General features: G+C 46.5%; 1 protein-coding gene across 1 annotated transcript in view; it reads left to right on the top strand.

Annotated features, from left to right (window-relative positions):
• Window positions 1-24,649, top strand: part of LOC122939285 (NXPE family member 3-like) — a 78,437-nt gene that overhangs the window by 2,604 nt on the left and 51,184 nt on the right. Inside the window, exons 3-4 of the mRNA XM_044295358.1 lie at window positions 3,845-3,960; window positions 4,301-4,403. Of these exons, the coding sequence (XP_044151293.1) occupies window positions 3,845-3,960; window positions 4,301-4,403 (219 nt within the window). The remainder of the gene's footprint in view (window positions 1-3,844; window positions 3,961-4,300; window positions 4,404-24,649) is intronic.

The raw sequence follows: 24,649 nt of genomic DNA, 5'->3' as shown, positions 1-24,649 counted from the left end.
TGTTGCGGGGGCTGCGATTGAATGCATGTTTTGTTGCGGTACATGTTCCCGGTGTAGATAACACACTCGCTGATTCCCTTTCTCGTTTTCAGTGTGATCGTTTTCGCAGCTTGGCCTTGGGGTGTCAGCGGACCTGATTAGGCAGTCACTCAGTAGAGGTACGTGGTCTGCTTATTCGTCAGTGTGGTTGTTGTGGGAGGATTGGCGGGTTGGGGGTTGCAGTTCGGTTGATGAATTTAGGACGCTATTGTTTTTTTGGGTGGGTTCGTGTTATGCTGAAGGTGTGTCGTTTTCTGTTGCGTCTAAGATGGTAGCGGCGGTAGCCTTTTGGTTGCGCTTGCAGGGACTGTATGTGATGACAACCTATATTTGAAGCTGGTCACACATATATATAATGACGCCCAAAGTAAATAAATGCTAAATTGAATTATGGTAAGTCTTAAAAGATATGTCTTTAATGGTATATATTTAAAATGATGGGCTCAACAATTAAACATTGTATCAGAAACCTCTCCTGGAGGACAAAATTATTCCCTGCCCACCTCAGTGAACTGGTCAGGTTTGAAAAAATTGTGGAGCCAGGCGGTGTGAACACTGGCCCACTCGGAGGATTGAGTTGAGAATCAAAAGGTGATAGAGATAAAGAGAGGTGGACAGATACTGGGTCTCAACCCCTATACGTATCCCTATGCTCTGTAATGGATAACCCCCTCCGTCTGACCCTAGATGGCCCTCAGACCTGTTGTTTGACTGCCCAGCTTCGTCGAAGATAAAGGACCAGTCACCTCTAAGGTCAGATGATAGAAAAAGAAAAAGAAAAACAAAGAAACACCATCCCTACGCGTTTCACTGCCATGCGCCAGATCATCAGGGGACTCAGATATAAACTGGACCACAGGTGAGTAGCGACAGGCAGTATGTGCCTATATCAGCATTCCATGTAAGGCTGAAGCAGCATGAGACACAATCCTAGACAGTGTACAATAGGCAGTACTTAACTTGCTGGAACTTCAACTCGGGTCCATGGTCCGCACCTATCCTGCGTATGGCAGTGGCAGCGGGTTATTCGCGCTAGCGTCCTTTTTAAAGGCGCGCGCGTCAGCTAGGCTCCTCCCCCCGTACCATGTGATCAGTCACGTGACCTGTGACGTATCGGGTCGCGTCACTCGTTACCGTTACGTGATCGAGGGCGGTATCAGGCCGTCCATGCTAATGCGGCCATATTCCTCAAAGGTGATTGGTCGCACAGTCGGAGGGGGCTGAGTCATTTGGGTTAACTATAGGTGGCGATGCGGAGGTGAGCCACTCCCACTCCCCACCATAAACCCATATGTAGTATCCTCCTGTCCCAGTTGCCCCCTCTCTTCAGCCGGGGGACTGATTCAATACCCATAAAGGTGATGCCTTTAAAGTTACCATTATGGCTAATTTCAACGTGTTTGGCGAGGGGGGTATCCCTTTTGTTCCTAATGTCTCCGAGGTGTTCCCCCACCCTCCTACGAAGTTCCCTTGTGGTTTTACCCACGTACTCTAATCCACAATGGCAAGTGGCCTTATAGATGACACCCTGAGATCTACAATTCAAAAAATTTCTGATATTGTAGGTCTTGTTGGTAGTGTTACTTTTGAAGGTGCCTCCTTTTTTAATGAAGGGGCAAGCCACGCAACCACTGCAGCGAAAGCAACCCACCGGCGGTTTTAACCAGCCGTCTGTTCGGTCGTTGGTCTCGCTGAAGTGGCTGCGTATAATTCTGTCACGTATCGACCGACCCCTACGGTAAGTAATGTTAGCAAGGGGTGCAACCACATCCTTGACATCTGGATCAAGTAACAAGATGTTCCAATGTTTGGAAATGACATCTCATACCTCTTTGGCTGCCCCATCAAAAGCTCCAATCAGACGAATCTGTTTGTCACCTTTGTCTGTCTTATTAGGGTGCAGCAATTCACATCTACTCCTAGAGCAGGCCTTCTGATATGCTGCCCTCAGGGTCGAGTCGGGATAGCCCTTTTCCTTAAACCTTGTCCGTAAGTCGTTGGCTTGTAGTTTAAAATCTCTCATACTGGAACAGTTCCTCCTCATTCTTAAATACTGTCCTGTGGGGATACCCCTTTTAAGCGGGAGGGGATGATGACTGTTCCAATTGAGAAGAGCATTGGTAGAGGTGGGTTTTCTGTAGGTTTTAGTATGAATCTCCCCTCCTCTCCCTTTCATAATAACCACATCCAAAAAAGGTAAAGTGTCCTTTTGGACCTCTGACGTGAACCGTAGTCCCACATCATTAATGTTGAGGCTGTCAACAAAATGTTGTAGCTGATCAGCCTCCCCATTCCACAGTAGGAATATATCGTCGATGAACCTGACCCACGTCCCCACCTGTGTGACGACATGGGCCAGCGAATCACTGAATACAATATTCTCCTCCCACCAGCCGAGGAACAAGTTGGCGTACGATGGGGCACATGGACTCCCCATCGCCGTGCCCCTGAGCTGGTGGTAGAATACCCCATTAAACAGGAAATAGTTAGATGTCAACGTGAATTCCAAGAGTTTGATGACCAAATCATTATGAGCATAGAATTGTCGGCCCCTAGTCATAAGAAAGGTCTCAACTGCTCTCAAGCCCAAACGATGTGGGATTAAGGAGTATAACGCCTCTACGTCTATTGAGGCCAACCAAGTGTTACCATCAATACACACACCATCCAAGCGCCCGAGAAGGTCGCTAGTGTCCCTAATGTAGGACGGTAAAGTCCTCACAAAAGGGGCCAGGATGAAATCAAGGTAGATACCCACATTTTGTCCCAAGCTATTCACCCCAGCAACTATAGGTCTCCCCTTAAGTGGTGTTGTTCCCTTGTGAACCTTGGGAAGACTATAGAAAGTCGGGATTGTGGGATATTTTTTGAAAAGAAAATCAAACTCTTCTCCTGAGATCAAGCCAGCAGATCTGGCCTCACCCAGGATGTTTTTAAGTGTTGTTTGATAACCAATTGTGGGATCATCTTTAAGTCTTTCGTATGTGTCTTTATCCTTCAACAAATCAAGGCATAGGTTTTTATAGTCTGAAGTGTCCAGAACCACCACATTACCCCCTTTATCAGAGGATTTAATTGTGATGGTCTTGTCACTAGCCAGATTTTCTATCGCCTTGTATTCATCTTTGGAGCAATTGAATCTGGGTTTTTCCAGAGTCATTTTCTCCAAATCTCACGACACTTGGTTTAAGAATACATCAATGCAGGAGGGGTCCCCTGTTGGTGGTGTTCTAGTACTTCTATTTTTCAAAGTGGTAAAGGGCCCTTTATCCTCCTGCATAGTGCAGTCACTCAGGTTAAACAACAATTTGACATCTTGTAAAATATCAGAAGGGATTCCTAATTCTTTACTCTCACGTCTACTGATCAAGGAGAAGTGTTTATGCCATTTAAGTTTTCTGGCAAACAAACTCAGATCCTTGATCCAATTGAACAAATTAAAGAAAGAAGTAGGTGCAAATGATAGGTCTGAGGGCCATCTAGGGTCAGACGGAGGGGGTTATCCATTACAGAGCATAGGGATACGTATAGGGGTTGAGACCCAGTATCTGTCCACCTCTCTTTGTCTCTATCACCTTTTGATTCTCAACTCAATCCTCCGAGTGGGCCAGTGTTCACACCGCCTGGCTCCACAATTTTTTCAAACCTGACCAGTTCACTGAGGTGGGCAGGGAATAATTTTGTCCTCCAGGAGAGGTTTCTGATACAATGTTTAATTGTTGAGCCCATCATTTTAAATATATACCATTAAAGACATATCTTTTAAGACTTACCATAATTCAATTTAGCATTTATTCGCTTGCAGGGACTGGCTGATGTGTCTCGGTGTTTTGTGGTTCAGCAGGCGTTAAAAGGTTACCGGCGGGGGGGGATTCGTAAGGATTCTTTTGCTGTATTGCAGATGTTGTGGGAGAAGGCTGGGTTGGTTTGTGTGTCGGAATTTGAAGTGCTTTTGTTTAGGGCGGCGTTTTAGCTGGCCTTTTTCGGAGCTTTTCGGATTTGGTATCTGCCAGTCGTACGGGTGGTGGTGGTTTGTTGTGGGAGGATGTAAGGTTATGGGACGGTGGTTTTTGCGGTGTGTAATACGCAAGTCGAAAACTGATCAGTAAGGTAGGGGTGTGGTTTTGTGGCTTAGGCCGTTGGGGGGGTCGGTGCATTGTGTGGAGGATTTTTTGGGAGTGCGGCCCGATGGCTCGGGTGCGTTGTTGGTTCACCAGGACAGTTCGCGGTTATCGCGCTTTCAATTTATTTCTGTTTTTAGAAAATGTTTGTTGGCAGCGGGTCTTCCCGTCACTGAATATGCTTCTCATGCATTTAGGATAGGGGTGGCGACTGAGGCTGCCAGGTGGGGGCTTGGGAAGGAGGTTAGTAAACTTATTGGGCGTTGGGAGTCGGATTGTTTTCACTCGTATATTCAACCTCATCTGTTATGATTGATTGTGGGTGGGGTCGTTACCAATGGGATGTGTCATGTTAGGTGGTATTGATACAATAATTGTATTTTGTTTTGGGGGCATTCCTACGTCCACTGGGGGGCCTTACGCGCAGATTTTAGAAGGAATGGACGCCAGTTGGGTTTCCCGACGGAAGAGTTGCTAATCCGGTCTGAGGGGGCTCCTTTGGGGGCGGGTTTTGCCCGAAATTCACATTAATGCCACTTTAGATCGGCCGCCGGATATATTGGTGCTTCATGTTGGAGGCAACGATTTGGGTGTGCGGCGTTCCCGGGATGTTATCCGGGATATCAAGTTAGACGTGCTGCGCTTATTGTCGGAGTTTCCGGATTAGTTGCTTGTATGGTCAGAGGTGGTTGCGAGGTGTTGCTGGCGGTTTGCCAGGTCGGTGGAGAGGATCAATAAGGCCCGAGCGAAGTTGAATAAGGAGATGGGGCGTTTCGTTCGCAGGCAGGGTGGTATTGTGGTGCGTCATTGGGAGTTGGAGGCGGCGTTGCCTCAATTCTTGAGAGATGATGGTGTACATCTGAATGATGTGGGCATGGACATGTGGACTTTAGGTATTCAGGAAGGTTTGGAGACGGCCCTTAAGGTGTGGCGGGATGCCCACAGGTGAGGTGTCACCGGTGGTCGTTGGTGGCTGCTGGAAATAGGACCCTGGGGAGCAATACAATGGTTAGGAGATGCAGGACATGTTGGAGCCTGCATCTCATATGGTTTGTTAATGCCGAGGATGGGGCCCCTGTTTGGGCTACAAGGCCTACAGGGGGGGATACTGGTATACTTCAAGGAGTTGGTGCCCTTGGGTCGGTGAGTGTGGCCAAGGGTAAGGCTTGAAGTGCGAGGTGAGGCGGTGAAGGAGGATACGGCTTGTGACGGCAATAATCAATATATGCCGACACCGTGTGGGCATACAGAATGGAGGTAACGGTGCTAGTACCTAAGCCACACAATAGTTGAGGTGACCGCATTCGTATATGCCAACACCTCAAACACCGATGGCAGACATATAATGTAAAACAGGTATTTCACTACACAGACAGTATGTGCAGCGACAAACAACAAAACAACAGTAAACACAGAATGGTATGGGAGCAAGGGGAAGCCGTGCGACACGGTATACACAAATGCACCCACAGCATAAGGTGCGCGGCGGCACCGCTTGAAAAACCAGGTGTCCTACCGTACAGATGGTGAATAATCCGGACACCTCCTATTTCAATATTTCTGGTCAGGGTGGTCCACTTCGGCGGTTCGGGGGTCAACACACTGTAAAAGGATCACACGGAGATGTTCCTTAATGTCCCTAGTTGGCCCTCGCAGCCCTACAATAGCCCTTAGATCTAACCACGGGGTGTCCCACTGATTGGGCCCCCGTCCGGAACCTAACCCTGGAATTGCGGTCCCTGTATGGCCCTGAAAGGATCCCTACATGCACGTTTCTGAGGCAAAGGAAAGAACCCCTCCTCTCATCAGGGGAATATGTCTAGAATGGGCCAGAAGATGTCAATCATTTGCTGGAGATGATATGGTCAGCAGCAAATGCAGAAAAAAGGCCACCGAGAGCAGTTGCTCTCAGCTGGAATGAAGAGGGAAGAGGAAAGGGGAGCAGATGAGAAGACCCCCTCCCTTCTTGCGGTACGTAGGTTGAGGCCGCAGTCATAAATGTTACCTGGTCTTTACACAGGCGCGCCTTCTCTTTTAAAGCATCGCGTCGGCATGTCCGCACGACGCGCGTCATGATGACGTCAGCCGTCGCCCGATAGGGCGGCTGCCGATGATGACGTCTTCCCTCACATTATACGCATCATGCCCACACACCATGTGAACGCAGCGTGCGCGCATTAGTATACGCGCATCACGCGATGTAATGACGTAATATGATCGCGTGAATGGATGCAGAACGTCTAGGCCGCGCCTGCGTAGAATGATTGCCAGGATCCAATGTGCAGCTTACGCGGGGCAGTGTTTGTGCCTGTGCTATGTCAGAAAAAGACCATTGCACTGGCGTCCACTATTTGCGCTGCATCCTAGGATGCGCTGTTACTTTACTATGTATCATTGCTTTTGTGCTGCCATAGATGATATGCAAAGAAAAGGGGAAAGGGGTCCACAGTGTGCATCGCACAAACATATACATATTGTATCAGATATACACTGTGGATCTATATAGAACAGAGATACGGACAAAACATAGATGTACATTTGGTCCGTACATACAGGCATATTGATGTATGAGCACCGTATAAAAGTGCATCTGTGGGCAACGGGACATATGTCCAACAGATGCACATAACAACCCTGATATGGGTATATATTAATTAGTTAGTAGTATCAGTTGTTTGCTTTACAATTAACCAATTTAAACGAAGGTCTAAGTTGTCGGCAGGTTCTACAAATTACATGATGGAAATCCTCAAACAATCCACGTTAATTCCAGGGGGTGAGGCAAAAAAAAAAAAAAAGAACAAAGTAAAGGGGGGTGAATACTTTTGCTTAGCATTGTATAAATTACAGAGTGTTGGCAAAACATACAAAAGTCATTTACTCATCTACCTGGGCATTTTTTGTCCTGGATCCTTTTTATAAACCCGGGCTGTCTTCTCTTCATGTCTGACCGTTTTTTTATAATGGCCAGATGGCGGTGTTTTACACCCGTTTGGCACCAGATCTCATAGGCCAGCTCCCGCACAATTCTCTGCTTCTCGGCGTGGGACCGGGTTCGGTCATATCCCCGCCGCAACATCCGCTACAAGATAAAAATGCAAGCATATAATCCCCATTTTTAACAATAATAGTATTGAAAATAATTTACTCAAGTAAACTGCAAAAAGTATTTAATGCTTTGAAGTGGAAATATTAGATTTAGGCCGCCTGCACATGGGCGTCTTATTCACAACTACGGACCGTACAAACCCATCCTGCCGTCCAGCAGAGTGGACAAGCGCACGGCGTCATTGGTTGCTAACTTGCTATGACAGCGTGCACTTCCGGTCACCACCACTGTACCGCTGATACTTGGGGTACAGGATAATGACTCTGACACTCGGGGTACAGGATAATGACTCTGACACTCGGGGTACAGGATAATGACACTGACACTCGGGGTACAGGATAATGACACTGACACTCGGGGTACAGGATAATGACACTGACACTTGGGGTACAGGATAATGACACTGACACTCGGGGTACAGGATAATGACTCACACTCGGGGTACAGGATAATGACTCACACTCGGGGTACAGGATAATGACACTGACACTCGGGGTACAGGATAATGACTCACACTCGGGGTACAGGATAATGACTGACACTCGGGGTACAGGATAATGACTGACACTCGGGGTACAGGATAATGACTCTGACACTCGGGGTACAGGATAATGACTCTGACACTCGGGGTACAGGATAATGACTCTGACACTCGGGGTACAGGATAATGACTCTGACACTCGGGGTACAGGATAATGACTCTGACACTTGGGGTACAGGATAATGACACTGACACTTGGGGTACAGGATAATGACACTGACACTTGGGGTACAGGATAATGACACTGACACTTGGGGTACAGGATAATGAGACACTGACACTTGGGGTACAGGATAATGAGACACTGACACTTGGGGTACAGGATACTGACACTGACACTTGGGGTACAGGATACTGACACTGACACTTGGGGTACAGGATACTGACACTGACACTCGGGGTACAGGATAATGACACTGACACTCGGGGGACAGGATAATGACACTGACACTTGGGGTACAGGATAATGGCACTGACACTCGGGGTACAGGATAATGGCACTGACACTCGGGGTACAGGATAATGGCACTGACACTCGGGGTACAGGATAATGGCACTGACACTCGGGGTACAGGATAATGGCACTGACACTCGGGGTACAGGATAATGACACTGACACTTGGGGTACAGGATAATGACACTGACACTCGGGGTACAGGATAATGGCACTGACACTCGGGGTACAGGATAATGGCACTGACACTCGGGGTACAGGATAATGACACTGACACTCGGGGTACAGGATAATGACACTGACACTCGGGGTCAAGGATAATGACGCTTACACTCGGGGTACAGAATGATGACACTGACACTCGGGGTACAGGATAATGAAACTAGCATTTCGGTTACAGGATTATGATACTGACACTTAACTGAAACAGTTTAGTGTCATCTTGTGGCCAAATGGATGACAATAAATGACACGAATGAATCAAGGCGAGATTTACACCTTTTAGGCAATAAAACAGTGATTGCTGATTTATATTATTTCTTAAACTCATCGAGCCGGGACGTGAGGTATAAATAACACGATCAAAGGAAAAAGTGCGGTCCGTGTCAGCCGGGAGAAAACGAGTTCAGTGCTTAATAAGAAGACTGAACTAACATGATGAAAGGGTGAAACATTCGGGAGGATAAAAGGTTTACACTGATTGGAAAAATGATCTATTAGTGAAAATGTCAGAGGATAAAAGAATCCCAACCCTGAGACAAGTCGTATATTAGCAAGGAACGTCTGTGATGTAGCAGAGCCTGGTCAGTATCCATGCAGATATATAGACGATTCCCCTCCTCCGTAGTTGTATATATGAGCTGGTGATGGGCGAGACCTCTGTAGCGGGTTGTAGTAAGTGACTGGAAGGAATCGGAGTGTATATATCCATACTGAAATATATTCTCGAGGGGGGGGTTAAAAACTTTAAATTGGTTTCAGATGCTTCATTCAGTCCTCGAGGGTTTAATGTATCTACAGTAAGTTATACATCCAGAACATTTCCAAGTTTTATAACTGCTGGAAACTGTTCTGGATGTTCCTAGAGGTCTGGTCATTAGACGGTACTAAAAACCAGAACATAACAGACAAATTCAGAGCCAGTGAGGGACGGATTGATGGTGAAGACGTCCCCTGATATCTGCTGCTGATTGTTTTACCAAAATGTGAAAAAAAATGAAAGGGTCTGAGGACTTTCTGAATGCATCGTAGCTGCTGGGAATGCTGAGAAGTGGACGTACATCTCCTGCCTAGCTCTGGGATTGAACACTAGAGTTAACTGTAAACCATGGAGAACATTCTGGATTGTCACAGGGAGGGGAGAAATGGGCGAGCTTCCAACCCCACTCACCACTAGTGTTCTGGTCAGTCCCAGCTGAAACCCTGTGTGTGAAGGTGAATTCTTCATGTGACAACTGCTTCCACGTGGCACCAGTGGCATCTCTAGCTTTCAAATTTTTTTGGGGGGGGCACACTGGGTGCCAGGACAAAAGTAGGGGGGGGGGGCAGCTATAGCAACGATACATTTACACAAGTATGCTTAAAAATGCTGCAATACTTTACCCAATACCTAAAACTGCAACAGGGAAGAAAAGTCCTGCTGTCTGTGGTTTAAAAATAAAATAAAAAATCACTCAGATTTCAACATGTCCTAGTTGCCTGTGAATGACACTGTTATAGGGAGGGGGATCTGTGGATGACACTGCTATGGGGGGATCTGTGGATGACACTGTTATGGAGGGAGAAATGGGGATGAAATTCTTATCGGGTGGATCTGTGGATGCCACATACCATATATAGCATCTTATGCTATATGTGTCATCCACAGATCCACCCGATAAGAATTTCATCCCCATTTCTCCCTCCATAACAGTGTCATCCACAGATTCCCTCACTATAACAGTGTCATCCACAGACCCCCCTCCCTATAACAGTGTCATCCACAGATTCCCTCACTATAACAGTATCATCCACAGACCCCCCCCCCCTATAACAGTGTCATCCACAGATCCCCCTCCCTGTAACAGTGTCATCCACAGATCCCCCTCCCTATAACAGTGTCATCCACAGACCCCCCTCCCTATAACAGTGTCATCCACAGATCCCCCTCCCTATAACAGTGTCATCCACAGATCTCCCTCTCCGCCTCTTACAGTAGTGTATATTTGACATTTCTAAACTGTAATCCATATCCTGCAGTAACTTTAACTTTAAATCAGGATTAAGCGGCCGCTCATCTCTACTAGTACCTTAACCTTACACCACTCAGCTAGTTTCGGTAACAGGGCCAGGCTACAGCCTACAGGTACTGCCTGTTAGTTGTTACCGAGCTAGTGCTGATTTCTACAGGTCAAAGCATACGGATTACAGTATAGAAGAAATGTACACTCCTGGGAGCGGTCCAGTGGCGGATCCAGAGCCTGGTCTCGGAAGGGGCACTTCCAGAATATTTTCTGTCTGCAGCCACAAAACAATGGTGCTTATGGAACAGACTACACAGTGTGGCGGTATAATGTATATTGTGTGGCACAGTGTAGCGGTATACTGTATATTGTGGGGCACAGTGTAGAGGTATACTGTATATTGTGTGGCACAGTGTAGAGGTATAATGTATATTGTGTGGCACAGTGTAGAGGTATACTGTATATTGTGGGGCACAGTGTAGCGGTACACTGTATATTGTGTGGCACAGTGTAGAGGTATACTGTATATTGTGTGGCACAGTGTAGAGGTATAATGTATATTGTGTGGCACAGTGTAGCGGTATACTGTATATTGTGGGGCACAGTGTAGCGGTATAATGTATATTGTGGGGCACAGTGTAGCGGTATAATGTATATTGTCTGGCACAGTGTAGAGGTATACTGTATATTGTGTGGCACAGTGTAGCGGTATACTGTATATTGTGTGGCACAGTATAGCGGTATACTGTATATTGTGGGGTACAGTGAAGAGGTATACTGTATTTTGTGTGGCACAGTGTAGCGGTATACTGTATTTTGTGTGGCACAGTGTAGCGTATACTGTATATTGTGGGGCACAGTGTAGAGGTATACTGTATATTGTGTGGCACAGTGTAGAGGTATACTGTATATTGTGGGGCACAGTGTAGCGGTATACTGTATATTGTGTGGCACAGTGTAGAGGTATACTGTATATTGTGTGGCACAGTGTAGCGGTATACTGTATATTGTGTGCACAGTGTAGAGGTATACTGTATATTGTGGGGCACAGTGTAGCGGTATACTGTATATTGTGTGGCACAGTGTAGCGGTATACTGTATATTGTGTGGCACAGTGTAGAGGTATACTGTATATTGTGTGGCACAGTGTAGCGGTATACTGTATATTGTGGGACACAGTGTAGAGGTATACTGTATATTGTGTGGCACAGTGTAGCGGTATACTGTATATTGTGGGACACAGTGTAGAGTTATACTGTATATTGTGCGGCACAGTGTAGAGGTATACTGTATATTGTGGGGCACAGTGTAGAGGTATACTGTAATATTGTGGGCACAGTGTAGAGGTATACTGTATATTGTGTGGCACAGTGTAGAGGTATACTGTATATTGTGTGCACAGTGTAGAGGTATACTGTATATTGTGGGGCACAGTTAGTACTGTATGTGCGGTAGATTACTGTATATTGTGCGGCACAGTGTAGAGGTATACTGTATATTGTGTGGCACAGTGTAGAGGTATACTGTATATTGTGTGGCACAGTGTAGAGGTATACTGTATATTGTGGGGCACAGTGTAGAGGTATACTGTATATTGTGGGCACAGTGTAGCGGTATACTGTATATTGTGTGGCACAGTGTAGAGGTATACTGTATATTGTGCGGCACAGTGTAGCGGTATACTGTATATTGTGGGGCACAGTGTAGAGGTATACTGTATATTGTGCGGCACAGTGTAGAGGTATACTGTATATTGTGCGGCACAGTGTAGAGGTATACTGTATATTGTGTGGCACAGTGTAGCGGTATACTGTATATTGTGGGGCACAGTGTAGAGGTATACTGTATATTGTGGGGCACAGTGTAGAGGTATACTGGTATATTGTGTGGCACAGTGTAGAGGTATACTGTATATTGTGGGGCACAGTGTAGCGGTATAACTGTATATTGTGGGGCACAGTGTAGAGGTATACTGTATATTGTGGGGCACAGTGTAGAGGTTATACTGTATATTGTGTGGACACAGTGTAGACGGTATACTGTATATTGTGTGGCACAGTGTAGAGGTATACTGTATATTGTGTGGCACAGTGGTAGCGGTATACTGTATATTGTGGGGCACCGTGTAGCGGTTACTGTATATCTGTGGGGGGCCAGTGTAGCGGTATACTGTTATATTGTGTGGCACAGTGTAGCGGTATACTGTATATTGTGTGGCACAGTGTAAGAGGTATACTGTATATTGTGGCACAGTGTAGAGGTATACTGTTATTGTGGGCACAGTGTAGAGGTATAATGTATATTGTGTGGCACAGTGTAGAGGTATACTGTATATGTGGGGCACAGTGTAGCGGTATACTGTATATTGTGTGGAGCACAGTGTAGCGGTATACTGTATATGTTGGCACAGTGAAGAGGTATACTGTATATTGTGTGGCACAGTGTAGAGGTATACTGTATATTGTGTGGCACAGTGTAGCGGTATACTGTATATTGTGGGGCACAGTATAGGTCTACTGTATGTGTGGCTACAGTTGAAGAGGTATACTGTATATTGTGTGGCACAGTGTTAGCGGTATACTGTATTGTGTGGCACAGTGTAGAGGGTATACTGTATATTGTGTGGCACAGTGTAGCGGTATACTGTATATTGTGTGGCACAGTGTGAGGTATACTGTATATTGTGGGGCACAGTGTAGCGGTATACTGTATATTGTGTGGCACAGTGTAGCGGTATCTGTATATTGTGTGGCACAGTGTAGCGGTATATGTATATTGTGTGGCACAGTGTAGAGGTATACTGTATATTGTGGGCACAGTGTAGAGGTATACTGTATATTGTGTGGCACAGTGTAGCGGTATACTGTATATTGTGGGCACAGTGTAGAGGTATACTGTATTGTGGGCACAGTGTAGAGTATACTGTATATTGTGGGCACAGTGTAGAGGTATACTGTATATTGTGGCACAGTGTAGAGGTATACTGTATATTGTGGGCACAGTGTAGAGGTATACTGTATATTGTGGGCACAGTGTAGAGGTATACTGTATATGTGGGCACAGTGTAGAGGTATACTGTATATTGTGGGCACAGTGTAGAGGTATACTGTATATTGTGTGGCACAGTGTAGAGGTATACTGTATATTGTGGGCACAGTGTAGAGGTATACTGTATATTGTGGGCACAGTGTAGAGGTATACTGTATATTGTGTGGCACAGTGTAGAGGTATACTGTATATTGTGGGCACAGTGTAGAGGTATACTGTATATTGTGGGCACAGTGTAGAGGTATACTGTATATGTGGGCACAGTGTAGAGGTATACTGTATATTGGGGCACAGTGTAGAGGTATACTGTATATTGTGCGGCACAGTGTAGAGGTATACTGTATATTGTGGGCACAGTGTAGCGGTATACTGTATATTGTGGGGCACAGTGTAGAGGTATACTGTATATTGTGGGGCACAGTGTAGAGGTATACTGTATATTGTGGGGCACAGTGTAGAGGTATACTGTATATTGTGGGGCACAGTGTAGAGGTATACTGTATATTGTGGGGCACAGTGTAGCGGTATACTGTATATTGTGTGGCACAGTGTAGAGGTATACTGTATATTGTGTGGCACAGTGTAGAGGTATACTGTATATCGTGTGGCACAGTGTAGCGGTATACTGTATATTGTGCGGCACAGTGTAGAGGTATACTGTATATTGTGCGGCACAGTGTAGAGGTATACTGTATATTGTGCGGCACAGTGTAGCGGTATACTGTATATTGTGTGGCACAGTGTAGAGGTATACTGTATATTGTGTAGCACAGTGTAGAGGTATACTGTATATTGTGGGGCACAGTGTAGAGGTATACTGTATATTGTGGGGCACAGTGTAGAGGTATACTGTATATTGTGCGGCACAGTGTAGAGGTATACTGTATATTGTGCGGCACAGTGTAGCGGTATACTGTATATTGTGGGGCACAGTGTAGAGGTATACTGTATATTGTGGGGCACAGTGTAGCGGTATACTGTATATTGTGTGGCACAGTGTAGAGGTATACTGTATATTGTGGGGCACAGTGTAGGCTATATGTGTATAATAAACTAATTTCACATGGAAACGTACAGTTACTTGGCCCTTGGGGGTCTCGGACGCCACTTCCACACTTTGGCCGGGGGCTCGGCGGAGCTGATGTTGTGTTTTATCCTAATCACAAATATTTCATAATAAAGATTTGGAGAAGGGGCAGAGGGATAGAAGAGCAGGGAGAGGCTGGTGCTGCTAAGAGGGGGTGATACCATGGGGGGAGTAATAAAGCCCACTATAATGCCATCCCAGTAGAAATAATTGTCCTTATAATGTGACAGTGCAAAATCTACCCCCTTGTAATGCCTTCAGTTGAACTAATGTACCCATAATGTGCCAAGTATAAAATACCCCTATATAGTGCCCCAGTAAATTCCCCCATAGTGCTCCTCTCTCCCTTCCTTTTAGTGTCCCCAATAATGTACCAGTATAAAATGCCCCATATGTTGTGCCCCAGTAGATGCCCTCAGTGTCCCCCAAAATTTGAAAGTATAAAATAACCCTTCTTAGTGCCTCCCGTAGATGACTCCATAGTACTCCTCTCCCCCCTTCCTCATAGTACCCACCATAATGTGTCCCAGTATAAAATGCTACTGTAAAGAGCCCCCCATTTAAAATACCCCTTCTTTGTGGCCTCAGTATATGCCCCTATAGTGCCCACCAATAATGTGCCAGTAATAGGTACCCCCAATAACGTGCCAGTAATAAGTGCTCCCAATAACGTGCTAGTAATAAGTGTCCCCAATCACGTGCCAGCAACAAGAGCCCCCAATGTGCCATTAATAAGAGCCCAGCCCCTCATCACGTGCCAGTAATAAGAGCCCCCCCAATGTTCCAGTAACAAGAGACCCCAATCATGTGCCAGTAATAAGTCCCCCATCATGTGCCAGTAATAAGCCCCCATCATGTGCCACTAATAAACCCCCATTATGTGCCAGTAATAAGCCCCCCATCATGTACCAGTAATAATCCCCCCATCATGTGCCAGTAATAAGCTCCCCATCATGTGCCAGTAATAATACCACCATCATGTGCCAGTAATAAGCCCCACATCATGTGCCAGTAATAAGCCCCCATCATGTGCCAGTAATATGCCCCCCATCAAGTGCCAGTAATAAGCCCCCCATCAAGTGCCAGTAATAAGCCCCCCATCATGTGCCAGTAATAAGCCCCCCCATCATGTGCCAGTAATAAGCCCCCCCATCATGTGCCAGTAATAAGCCCCCCAACATGTGCCAGTAATAAGCCCCCATCATGTGCTAGTATTAAGCCGCCATCATGTGCAAGTAATAAGCCCCCCATCATGTGCCAGTAATAAGCCCCCCATTATGTGCCAGTAATAATCCCCCACATCATGTGCCAGTAATAAGCCCCCCATCATGTGCCAGTAATAAGACCCCATCATGTGCCAGTAATAAGACCCCATCATGTGCCAGTAATAAGCCCCCCATCATGTGCCAGTAATAAGCCCCCATCATGTGCCAGTAATAAGCCCCCCATCATGTGCCAGTAATAAGCCCCCTGCCCATCATGTGCCAGAAGAGGAGAAGAAGCTGTGGATATATCTGCTACATGAGGAGAGGTGTGTGAAGGGAGAGGCAGAGCAATGCTGGGAGTTGTGGTTATTTAACTGGGACTGTATGTTAGGGCTGAAGGGAGGGATGTTATTTGCATGGGACTTTATGTTGGAGTGGGGTGGAGTAACATAATAAAATAGTATATAAGGCCAAAAAAAGCCCTCTGTCCATCCAGTTCGGCCTGCAAGTTTATCCAGAGGAAGAAAAAAAAAACCTTGTGAGGTTGAAGACAATTTTCCTCACTTTAGGGGAAAAATTCCTTCCCGACTCCAATCAGGCATCAGAATAACTCCCTGGATCAGCGACCCCTCTCTAGAAGCTATAGCCTGTAATATTATTACACTCCAGAAATACATCCAGGCCCCTCCTGAATTCCTTTATTGTATTCACCATCACCACCTCCTCAGGCAGAGAGTAATGTTATTTACATGGGACAGAATATTGAGGGGGTGAGGTTATTTACATGGGACTGCATGTTGGAGGTAGCTGGGGCAGGGTGATGTTATTTATTATGTGTACTTTTATTTACATGGGACTCTATGATAGAGAGAGGGAAATAATGTTATTTACATGGGACTGTAGGGTGGAGGGGCTGAGGAATTATAATTTCTGAACATACAGCCCCGTAAGTAATGATTCACCTCTACGAGTGTCTGTGTGCAGCTGTACAGACATGACACATTATACTGCTATAATGGGGCTGACAGTAATTACAGGGTTAACACGTGACCTGCCCAGTGTGAAAATTGCAGATGCCTCACCAGTAACCATCACCATAGACGACACAGAACAGAGTATATTCTCCATCACAGACCACCCCAGGGCATGATGGCCGACAGCAGGGAGCACACAGGCACCGACCCCGGAAAACAGAAGGGTGACACCCGGATATAAAGAGATTTACACAAGAAGAACTAGGACGCTCTGTTTAACGAGAAATACCTTAAGCCTGTCACTACAGAAAGGTGGAGATAACTATGAAGAGATGCCGAGCAGGACGGTGGAGAAGAAGGGTAGGTCTGGATAGCAGAGGAGAAGGGACTCTCTGCCAGAATACACAGTGAGGTGATCGGATGCACTTCTCAGGATTCTGACCGAAGGGGGAGCCACAACCTCAAGAAGCCGACTGAAGACCAATGAAACCATCATGACCAGGAGAAAGACCTTCCACCGAGCCCTGTGCCTCTGGCTCCTCATCATACTCATCATCACTGGGGTAAGAGGGCTGATTATTATATTATCTGTGAGCTGACCGGGGGGACCCCAAAACCAGGAGATGCAAAGAAAGAAGGAACACCAAATCCATTACCTGGAAATCACTGAGCTCCTCAACTAGTATAACCAGACTGAGAGCAACATCACTACCCTGTACCCCAAGTGTCAGTGTCATTACCCTGTACCCCAAGTGTCAGTGTCATTACCCTGTACCCCAAGTGTCAGTGTCATTATCCTGTACCCCAAGTGTCAGTGTCATTATCCTGTACCCCAAGTGTCAGTGTCAATATCCTGTACCCCAAGTGTCAGCATCATTATCCTGCTACATGAGGAGAGGTAAGTGAAGGGAGAGGCAGAGCAATGCTGGGAGTTGTGGTTATTTAACTGGGACTGTATGTTAGGGCTGAAGGGAGGGATGTTATTTACATGGGACTTTATGTTGGAGTGGGGTGGAGTAACATAGTAAAATAGTATTGTAACGGACCGTTTCAGCAGACAAGGGGTTAAAATCCGTTTAGGCGATATGCCCCTTTCTGAGAGACAGGCACAGCAACTGCAGAACACCAACCTCCCGAACTGGATACAAAATAGCACTCCAAACTGGAACCTCACAAATAGCTGCCGGCAGCCGAACAGGAAAAGCGTACAGTCAGCTTACACTCCTGGCAATCAGTCTCTAACAGCATATAGGGAATATCCCCAATAACGAGACAAGGCTCCGTCTTGAGGGTCTAGCAGTGGTCTGACGTGCTGGCACACCCAGCCTGGTTTTTATTACAGTTGTTGCAAATACAGAACAGATACAACACATCCCCACAATGCATCATGGTTTCCTCCTCTCTGTCCCAGAGACAACCGAGGGCAATCCAATTATCTCTCAGGACAAAAGGGAGATCACCAATACACATGTGGAGACAACAGGACAGACATCACCATTTAAACACACAATGGGACAATAGAAACACACCCACACAAAATCCTCCCCTCTGCCGGTGATGACCATTGAACACAATGACGAATATAATTATCAAAGGCAGAGAAATACAGTTTTATAAAACATATCACAGGAACCCCAAAACATGCAATAACCCCATAACCAATATATCATCGGAACCGGGGGATCTGGGTGAACCACATGTCCAAAATTCACCCACATCCGTTCAGTAGTTTGGAAGATACAGTTACACTGAAAATATACAAGTTATACCGAAAATAGTCACTAATAAATGTGTCCCCTGTTTGGTAGTTTCACACTACTGAATAATGTCTCTGTGCACCAAATACAGGCAAGATAGCACCGTGTGGAAAGTCAGAACAGTGTCTGTGAGGTAAAATGGCCGCTATCTATTGTTCTCACCATGTGCTTCATCCAAGCAAGTAAGGCAAGGGATGCAATCCAGGGACAGAGGGCTCCGTCCCAAGTGCCTTAAGACCCAATAACTTAAGGGACCATAATCCCAGGGCAGGAGGCTGGTAAACAGCCCCCTCCAAAACACCGTGGCGAGGTTGGTTTCGCCACACATCCCCCCCCCCCCAGGGAAGACTAACCAGATACCTGACCTCACGCCGGTCGGTACCTGAGTTAGTGTGGCAGCCCACCCACAACCCAATACTGGACCTGCTGAATTTCGTAGCCTGTCTCTGTCCAGTGAATCCACCAAGATTATATTGGTAGCTGGTACTCCCGGTCTCTGAGTTGCTTCCTGGCTTGGAGTGGAGGTTGCTTTGTGGGCAGGGATCAGCGGGACTCTGCCCTGGTACCAGCGCTACCATGGAAGAAGCCTGGTTGGAGTCTGGTTGTTGGAGGGGAAAACCGACTGTCTCCCCTTTGGCTAAACTGCCCTGTTGCTGGGGGACAGGAACAACTGTCCCTACCCCCTGTGCTGTAAGTGCAGAGACCACGGTCCCATCTGCACAGTTGTGGGGCTTACTGTCTCCCCCTGGTGCGTTAAGCTGCCGCTGGGGAGAGGGGGTAACGAGCTCCTCTCCCATACATACTTCCAGCCGCTGGGGAGGGCGACCGACCGCCTCCGCTCACAATACAGTGTCCTGCTGCTGGGGAAAGGAGACTGGGCTCTCTATTCCCTGTAGGATACTCTGCCGCTGGGGGACAGGACCGACTGTCTCTGCCCCCTGTAACTCCGTCTGCCACTGCGGAATGGAAACTCGGCTCCCAATTCCCAAAAAATCATGCTGCTGCTGGGGGGCAGGAACAACTACCTCTGCCCCCTGTAACTCAGCCTGCCGCTGGGGAGGGAGGCCGCTGCTCTCCTCTCCCTGCACTTCACACTGCCGCTGAGGAATGGAGACTGGGCTCCCACTGTCCCGCAACCGTAACTTCCGATGGAGGTCCACCCAACGTGGCAGCTGACCGTCACCTTCTGCCCGGTATAATAGGGTCTTAGACACTAGACTCCTCACGAACTTCACGTATTTCTCAGCTGGATTGGGTCCGAAGAAGTTCAGCCGCAACCACATCATACGGTCAAATTCCTCAACAGAGTATCTGTACTCCACTGCTGGTTCCATCCTGGTGCTTTTAGGGTCACTGTACTGAGACATGCGTTGCCCTTAAATTGTAGAATCCACAGAAATGGTGTCTCCTGTAGCTGTCCTTCTGGCTGTAGGAATGATCCCGCTGCTTGCCACCAATGTAACGGACCGTTTCAGCAGACAAGGGGTTAAAATCCGTTTAGGCGATATGCCCCTTTCTGAGAGACAGGCACAGCTACTGCAGAACACCAACCTCCCGAACTGGATACAAAATAGCACTCCAAACTGGAACCTCGCAAATAGCTGTCAGCAGACGAACAGGAAAAGCGTATCAGTCAGCTTACACTCCTGGCAATCAGTCTCCAACAGCATACAGGGAATCCCCCCAATAAGGAGACAAGGCTCCGTCTTGAGGGTTAGCAGTGCTCTGAAGTGCTGGCACACCCAGCCTGGTTTTTATTACAGTTGTTGCAAATACAGAACAGATACAACATATCCCCACAATGCATCATGGTTTCCTCCCCTCTGTCCCGGAGACGACCGAAGACAATCCAATTATCTCTCAGGACAAAGGGGAGATCACCAATACACATGTGGAGACAACAGGACAGACATCACCATTTAAACACACAATGGGACAATAGAAACACACCCACACAAAATCCTCCCCTCTGCCGGTGATGACCATTGAACACAATGACGAATATAATTATCAAAGGCAGAGAAATACAGTTTTATAAAACATATCACAGGAACCCCAAAACATGCAATAACCCCATAACCAATATATACTCGGAACCGGGGGATCTGGGTGAACCACATATCCAAAATTCACCCACATCCGTTCAGTAGTTTGGAAGATACAGTTACACTGAAAATATACAAGTTATACCGAAAATAGTCACTAATAAATGTGTCCCCTGTTTGGTAGTTTCAAACTACTGAATGATGTCTCTGTGCACCAAATACAGGCAAGATAGCCCCGTGTGGGAAAGTCAGAACAGTGTCTGTGAGTTACAATGGCCGCTATCTATTGTTCTCACCATGTGCTCCATCCAAGCAAGTAAGGCAGAGGATGCAATCCAGGGACAGAGGGCTCCGTCCCAAGTGCCTTAAGACCCAATAACTTAAGGGACCATAATCCCAGGGCAGGAGGCTGGCAAACAGCCCCCTCCAAAACACCGTGGCGAGGTTGGTTTCGCCACAAGTATATAAGGCCAAAAAAAGCCCTCTGTCCATCCAGTTCGTCCTGCAAGTTTTTCCTGTACCCCAAGAGTTAGTGTCATTATCCTGTACCCCAAGAGTCCATGTCATTATCCTGTACCCCAAGTGTCAGTGTCATTATCCTGTACCCCAAGTGTTAGTGTCATTCTCTTGTACCCCAAATGTCAGTGTCATTCTCCTGTATTCCGAGTGTCAGTGTCATTATCCTGTACCCCAAGTGTCAGTGTCATTATCCTGTACCCCAAGTGTCAGGGTCATTATCATGTACCCCAAGAGTCCATGTCATTATCCTGTACCCCAAGAGTCCATGTCATTATCCTGTACCCCAAGTGTCAGTGTCATTATCCTGTACCCCAAGTGTCAGCGTCATTATCCTGTATCCCGTGTGTCAGTGTCATTATCCTGTACCCCGAGTGTCAGTGTCATTATCCTGTACCCCGAGTGTCAGCGTCATTATCCTGTACCCCAAGTGTCAGTGTCAATATCCTGTACCTTAAGTGTCATTATCCTGTACCCCAAGTGTCAATGTCATTATCCTGTACCCCAAGTGTCAGTGTCAATATCCTGTACCTTAAGTGTCAGTGTCATTATCTTGTACCCCAAGTGTCAGCGTCATTATCCTGTACCCCAAGTGTCAGTGTCATTATCCTGTACCCCAAGTGTCAATGTCATTATCCTGTACCCCAAGTGTCAGTGTCATTATCCTGTACCCCGAGTGTCAGTGTCATTATCCTGTACCCCGAGTGTCAGTGTCATTATCCTGTACCCCCAGTGTCAGCGTCATTATCCTGTACCCCCAGTGTCAGCGTCATTATCCTGTACTCCAAGTGTCAGTGTCATTATCCTGTACCCCAAGTGTCAGCGTCATTATCCTGTACCCCGAGTGTCAGTGTCAATATCCTGTACCCTGAGTGTCAGTGTCATTATCCTGTACCCCAAGTGTTAGTGTCATTATCCTGTACCCCAAGTGTTAGTGTCATTATCCTGTACCCCAAGTGTTAGTGTGTCATTATCCTGTATCCCGAGAGTCAGTGTCATTATCCTGTACCCCAAGTGTCAGCGTCATTATCCTGTACCCCAAGTGTCAGCGTCATTATCCTGTACCCCAAGTGTCAGCGTCATTATCCTGTACCCCAAGTGTCAGTGTCCTTATTCTGTACCCCAAGTATCAGTGTCATTCTCCTGTACCCCAAATGTCAGTGTCAATATCCTGTACCCCAAGTGTCAGTGTCAATATCCTGTACCCCGAGTGTCAGTGTCATTATCCTGTACCCCAAGTGTCAGTGTCATTATCCTGTACCCCAAGTGTCAGCGTCATTATCCTGTACCTTAAGTGTCAGCGTCATTATCCTGTACCTCAAGTGTCAGTGTCAATATCCTGTACCCCGAGTGTCAGTGTCAATATCCTGTACCCCCAGTGTCAGTGTCATTATCCTGTACCTTAAGTGTCAGCGTCATTATCCTGTACCCCAAGTGTCAGTGTCAATATCCTGTACCCCGAGTGTCAGTGTCAATATCCTGTACCCCGAGTGTCAGTGTCATTATCCTGTACCCCAAGTGTCAGTGTCAATATCCTGTACCCCAAGTGTCAGTGTCAATATCCTGTACCTTAAGGGTCAGTGTCATTATCCTGTACCCCGAGTGTCAGTGTCATTATCCTGTACCCCAAGTGTCAGTGTCATTATCCTGTACCCCAAGTGTCCGTGTCAATATCCTGTACCTTAAGTGTCAGTGTCATTATCCTTTACCCCCAGTGTCAGTGTCATTATCCTGTACCCCAAGTGTCCGTGTCAATATCCTGTACCTTAAGTGTCAGTGTCATTATCCTGTACCCCAAGTGTCAGTTTCATTATCTTGTACCCCAAGTGTCAGTGTCATTATCCTGTACCCCAAGTGTCAGTGTCATTATCCTGTACCCCAAGTGTCCGTGTCAATATCCTGTACCTTAAGTGTCAGTGTCATTATCCTTTACCCCCAGTGTCAGTGTCAATATCTTGTACCCCAAGTGTCAGTGTCATCATCCTGTACCCCAAGTGTCAGTGTCATTATCTTGTACCCCAAGTGTCAGTGTCATCATCCTGTACCCCGAGTGTCAGTGTCATTATCCTGTACCTTAAGTGTCAGCGTCATTATCTTGTACCCCAAGTGTCAGTGTCATTATCCTGTACCCCAAGTGTCAGTGTCATTATCTCTCACTGTAATTGTTAACCCAGTTTATAGAATAACACAATAGATTACAAGGTGACAACACTGAATATTTGGATCCTCTTGGGTAGAAGTTTCAGTGTTCTGCACTTCAGGGTAATAATCTGTACAATCCTTGCAAACAACACAATGTCAATGAGCTGCATCTACAGCCCAAGAAGGTGGGGCATAATCTTATAATTAGAGATAAGCAAACTTCTCAAATTTTGATTTGTGTCCGATTCATCTTTTTTTTTTTCATTTGATTTGTGTCCAAATCAATTCTACATGAATAAAAGTTGCTCCAATGGGCCTGAAAATTAGTAGGTCAGCTGTATAAGGTTGGTAGTAGTAGTGGTAGCAGTAATGGTAGTGGCAGTAGGGGTAAGGAAAGTGGTAATAGAAAGATAAGCGGTGGGAAGAAGTAAAGAGCCTCAACAAGGCCGGGCGTGTAGAGCAGGCATCCTCAAACTGCGGCCCTCCAGCGGTTGCAAAACTACAACTCCCAGCATGAAACACAGAGAGAGAATGCACCAAACAGATATAACACTGACTATGCTGGCAAGACATAAATAAAGGTATTAAAAGCTGAGACTTTTGCCAATATATTCCAGTCATGGAGATATCGGAGCCCATCATGCACCACGTCACAGTTCTCAGCATGGCAAGGGCTCCTAACCGCTGCTCTAACTGTGGTGTGAACACGGTCTGAAGGTGATATAATTCAGCTCACAGCAAAGCTTCCCACAAATGCCCAGCATGAATACTGCGGTTGTGCAATGTGAATGAAGCCAGGCTGCAAGCCACACCCACATCAGACCATGTGATGGAGGTTACCAGGTGCAAAGGAGTGTTAGAATGCCAAGTAAAGGCAAACGCACTCAAATCTAACAAGGCAGAAAGAGAAAAACAAAAAAATAGTGGCAATTCTGGAGGAGCTGCTCAGCCCCTGACACTGTGGCGTGTCTTCTATTGGGGGAGCAGCCCGACCGCATGTGGACCGCAGTAATCGACTAACCCCAGAAAATTATGCATACAATGGAACAGCCTACAGGTATCACTCTACAGCAGGACATTGTGGGAGTTGTAGTTTTACAACAGCTGGAGGGCCGCAGTTTGAGGATGCCTGGTGTAGAGCATGCAATGGTCGTCGTGTCCAGTGGTTTGGAGCTAGTAAACCAGGCCAGCAATAAAACGTAATAGACGTCTCTCTTTACTGTAGTGAAAAATGGGAGTTGTAGTACATCCAACAAGGAAATACACCCTGATCTGTACATAGATAGCTATATATGGCTAATGGCAATGCTGGAAGTTATGGCCCTCTTTATACGCTATCTTCCTAAATTATAGTGTCTGCCCCTTCTCCCTTGCCATCTCCCAGCTTAA

This window comes from Bufo gargarizans, chromosome 5 (genome assembly GCF_014858855.1).
Source record: "Bufo gargarizans isolate SCDJY-AF-19 chromosome 5, ASM1485885v1, whole genome shotgun sequence".
Classification (NCBI taxonomy): domain Eukaryota; kingdom Metazoa; phylum Chordata; class Amphibia; order Anura; family Bufonidae; genus Bufo; species Bufo gargarizans.
This window is presented reverse-complemented; position numbering and strand designations above follow the sequence as displayed.